At 39.6% G+C, this 4,302-nt stretch overlaps 1 protein-coding gene across 1 annotated transcript in view; it reads left to right on the top strand.

The window, feature by feature from the left end:
* Window positions 1-4,302, top strand: part of pth1r (parathyroid hormone 1 receptor) — a 69,683-nt gene that overhangs the window by 53,272 nt on the left and 12,109 nt on the right. The window contains exons 5-6 of the mRNA XM_050074944.1: window positions 654-748; window positions 2,615-2,801. Of these exons, the coding sequence (XP_049930901.1) occupies window positions 654-748; window positions 2,615-2,801 (282 nt within the window). The remainder of the gene's footprint in view (window positions 1-653; window positions 749-2,614; window positions 2,802-4,302) is intronic.

Raw genomic sequence — 4,302 nt, forward strand, 5'->3', positions numbered from 1 at the left:
TAACTCTAATTGGCAACTGGGTGGCGCTATAACAACAGAAAAATGCTTCAAAATGGCTAAAATGTGACCGATCGCTGTGGCTCCCCCTGTGGACCAATGTTCGTTTGTTTTTTTACTAATTTTTGGTATGACTAAGTCATGGTATGGTATGCTGTACTCACTGGGTATGGACTAGTTTCCAACATTAAGCTTAAATAGAGACTGCCCCACCCATTTCACAGGTGTGCACAGGTGTGAGGAAATCAATCAGCTTTGGGTGTGTTTCTCAATAATTGACAACAGTCTGTGCACCATTTGTCTCATATCCCACAAGTGAAAGAACAAGGGAACAAGAAAAACATAGGAGAAAACTCAAGCAGTGTGCGGGTTTTCTGTTCAAAGACTCAAATGATATTTTTCAAAGCACCTGCATCTGAGACAGCTGGATGTGTGAATACCTTCCTTCAAACTAAGTGAATCATTTTTCTATTGTGGTGGCAAAAAAAAGAAGACAAATACAGTTTCTCTCACACAAAAATGCAATAATTCACCTAACGTGCTTTACATCTAGCACTACCATAAAGGGAGGATATGCTATAGTCCTCTCTGTCTTTGTCTTATTATGCATTTTTTCTGCCCTGCTGACATTTTGACAAATTCCCCTCTGTCCACAGGACGTCTTTCACCGTCTGTATCTCATCTACACAGTCGGGTACTCCATCTCTCTGGGATCACTCATGGTGGCTGTCGTCATCTTGGGATATTTCCGGTGAGTTAGTGCTGTCACTAGAAATTTCCAATCGATCCTTTTAACCACAGACGTTCCCAAGAGATGGATTTAGACACAGGGTGGGAAATTAAACATAGAGCAACTGCAGCAGGGATCAGAATGGAGAACAAAGGTTTACTGGCATGACGGCACATTAAAACCCCGTTTCCTACCACGTTATCAGTCGCAAACACACAGTGAAGCAGAAAGCATTAAATTTCATGATGGCTTAATGGCTTTATGATGAAATCATGCAGGTCACTGTAGCTGTATAAGCATACAAGGCTGTATATTTAATGTCACAATAACAACATGAAGCATGCAAACTGAATCAAACATTACCTTTGACTTTTACTCTGACACTGAGCAGCTTATGTTGCATCCACCTTTGAGGAGGAGTCTGTCTCCAGGCTCCAGTGTATGACATTTAAGGTATTTGTTAATTTCATGCTGATTTCAGGTTTTGATGGCGAGCAGTCATAGCTTGGATATTGATTTTGTTATTGTACCAAGCGTTCAAAGATTATAGTTCTTTTTTCTTTACCTTTTTCCCAGTGGATTATATAAAGAAGACAAAAGAAGTTCTTAAAAGATGAGAAGAACTGAGAGTAAAATATTCAGTTATTGCGTTTGGGCAGCTTTGCTTCTCTTATACTGCAGGAATCAAAGAGATAAAAGGATTCATCACAGATGCTTCACACATATGAGCCTTATCTGACCTCTGCCTCTGTGGTAACAGCACTTCACTGAAGAAAAACCCTTAAACAAGTTTGAATTCTTTTTTTGTGCAGCAACACAACATTTTTTTAATGGCTGATTAATGCAGAGCACATTTGTCATTATTTGCTTATTTTGTTGAGCATGGGGAGTATCAGGAATCGATGTGAAGGCGCTGTTTACCAATGTTCCCACCAGCGTGTCTTACCATACAGGCAGGCAGTCAGACGGCTTTAGGAACACTCCCAACTGGCACCAGGAAATCTATGGGCCAAATGAGTTTAATAAGTTATCCCAGGGGCCCATCTGACATTCTGGCTCTGTGCTCCGGAGCACTCCAGCCATGCCTCCCCTTCAACATGTCAGCTTTTAGACAGGAGAGCTCGTAAATGTTTTCCAGGGAGAGAAAAGGGATATTTCACATTAGCAGTTGTGCTGAGGATTTTTCACCAGGGAAATGTACCATAGATTAGTTTTTGCCTTAAATCAATAGTTCTCTAACGGTACAGAAGCTTGTCAAATATTTACCTCATTAATGAGGCTTCAGAAGGAAAATGTCAATAATGCATAGTGGGATAATGTCAGTACTTGTTTATTTTCTTAAGACATTAGAATATTCTAGCACAAGTTGGCTTTTGCACTTTATTAAACCACTAATAAATATTCAGTTTAATTGTCATTGACTGTTATTATTTGATATTGTAAAGACGTAACCTTTATAGCTATCAATCCAGCAGCCTGATTCCAGCACTGGAGCATCACCTCACTCCAGAGTGAATGCTCAGACAGGATGTTTTGGAAGGACTTTTGACAGATACGCTCGTGCTTGTCTGGGAGGAAAGTGGCATGCTTTTTCTCGACACATGCTTGCAATTTTGTTTTTACAGCTCACTTTGAGCCGAGCAATTCAATATTTGTGCGTTTCAAGCCCCTAAATCTCAAGAATGTGTTATAGTCAGCGTGGAATTCAGCTGGCTCTAATTAGGATGAGTATTGTTCGTGTGTGTGCGCGCGTGTGTGAGAAAATACGTACACACACTTACATGAAGGTGTGCCAGCCCACACGTATACACACACACAAACACACACAGTGATATTTTCAACAGATCTATCCTTTGACCTTGCTGCTCTTGTTTGTTTTCTCCCCAGACGATTGCACTGCACCAGGAACTACATCCACATGCACCTATTTGTGTCCTACATGCTAAGAGCTATCAGTATCTTTGTGAAAGATGTTGTGCTCTACTCTGGATCGGCCTTAGAGAACATGGAAAGAGTCACAGTGGAAGACCTCAAGTCCATCACTGAGGCTCCGCCAGCCAACAAAACACAGTTCGTAAGTACACCAACACAGCACACTGTGTCCTTGAAGAAATACACAGAGAAGGAAAAGCACTCAGTGAACTTTTTCTTAAAGAGGAGTTTTCAATTTATTCGCAACGTAGCAGGGTTTTTATGTCACATACAGTATTTATGGGATGATTATGGTACACAGTATAATTTGCAGTTTAGCCAATGAAGGATTTTCTGTTTTTTCCAGGATAAAGTCGTAACAGGAATCATCCTCGTTTGATTGCATTACAAGCACAGATAATTTGACTTGCAGTGTAGATGGGCGTTAAACGCTTTGCTTCCGAAGAGGAAGTGGTATTTTGCAAAGTCTCACCTGCTTTTCCAGTGGTGGAGCAAATAAACTGCACTGTTTGTCACCATGCCAAGCTTTTACTAGGCCAGTACTTGGCTTTCCCTTTCAGAGTCGAGTTTAAAAAATGGGTAAGGACTGGGTACTTTTCATGCATGCTTTAATATGCAAACAAACAATCTGCGCAATATATTTAGTGAACACATATCCGGTGACTCCAAATTGAGTTGTGGCCTGGATTAAAACTGCGTCATTAAAGAATTATGGAAATAACAGTCAGGACTTCTTGGGTTTTATTGTGCCCAAAATCAGAACTGAACTGGGGTAAAAAAAAAAAAAAAAAAAAAGCTCTTAGGTTCTCTGCATGTACTGCATGGAACAATCTACAAATTAATCCTAAACTTCCAGACATGAGTCCAGGCTGTCTGTGTGCAAATGTCTCATTTGATCATTTTCACATTGTAAAATCAATGTGCATTTATGTTAAGTTTATGTTAATGGTTGAAACTCAGTGTTGCTGCTATTCTTGGCCAGGTCTCCCTTGTAAAAGAGATCTTTGATCTCAGTGGGACAAACCTGGTTAAATAAAGGCTAAATAAAGGAAAAATAGACCAGTGCTTTAATGAAAATGCAAATTAGCCCCTTTTCAACACCTTTTAGGCTTCATTTTAAAAATGCTGTAGATATATGAGAATAAGAATGTAAATTCTCTGTTAATCTAGATTAAAATTACCATATAAAACCCACTTATTTCACAGATTTTAATGTAGATAGGTTTTCATCATATACCTTTCATGTTCACATTTTATTTAATTTGCTGACATTAATTGCATATTCATCATCATGTGATCAACCTGATATGTCTGGGTTTATTTCAGCAGCTCCACAGCGCAGGGTTTGAGAAAGCTTAAATAGTCAACTGAACCCATTAAGAAGAGCAATGTATTCAGACAGAGGTTTTGTGAATTTGATAGTATGATTGCAGCCACAGCGATCGGACGCATTTTAGCCATGTTTAAGCATTTTTCTGTTGTTATAGCGCCACCCAGTTGCCAATTAGAGTTAAATTTCTCCAGTCACCTTGAGGCGTCCTGTTCTACATATCTACCAAGTTTAGTAAAAATCCATATGGCGGTTAGGCCTAGATAAGAAATGAGCTCTCTAGCGCCCCCATTTTGTTTGATGGGGTCAATAA

The sequence above is a fragment of the Epinephelus moara genome, chromosome 21 (assembly GCF_006386435.1).
Source record: "Epinephelus moara isolate mb chromosome 21, YSFRI_EMoa_1.0, whole genome shotgun sequence".
In the NCBI taxonomy this organism is placed as follows: Eukaryota; Metazoa; Chordata; class Actinopteri; order Perciformes; family Serranidae; genus Epinephelus; species Epinephelus moara.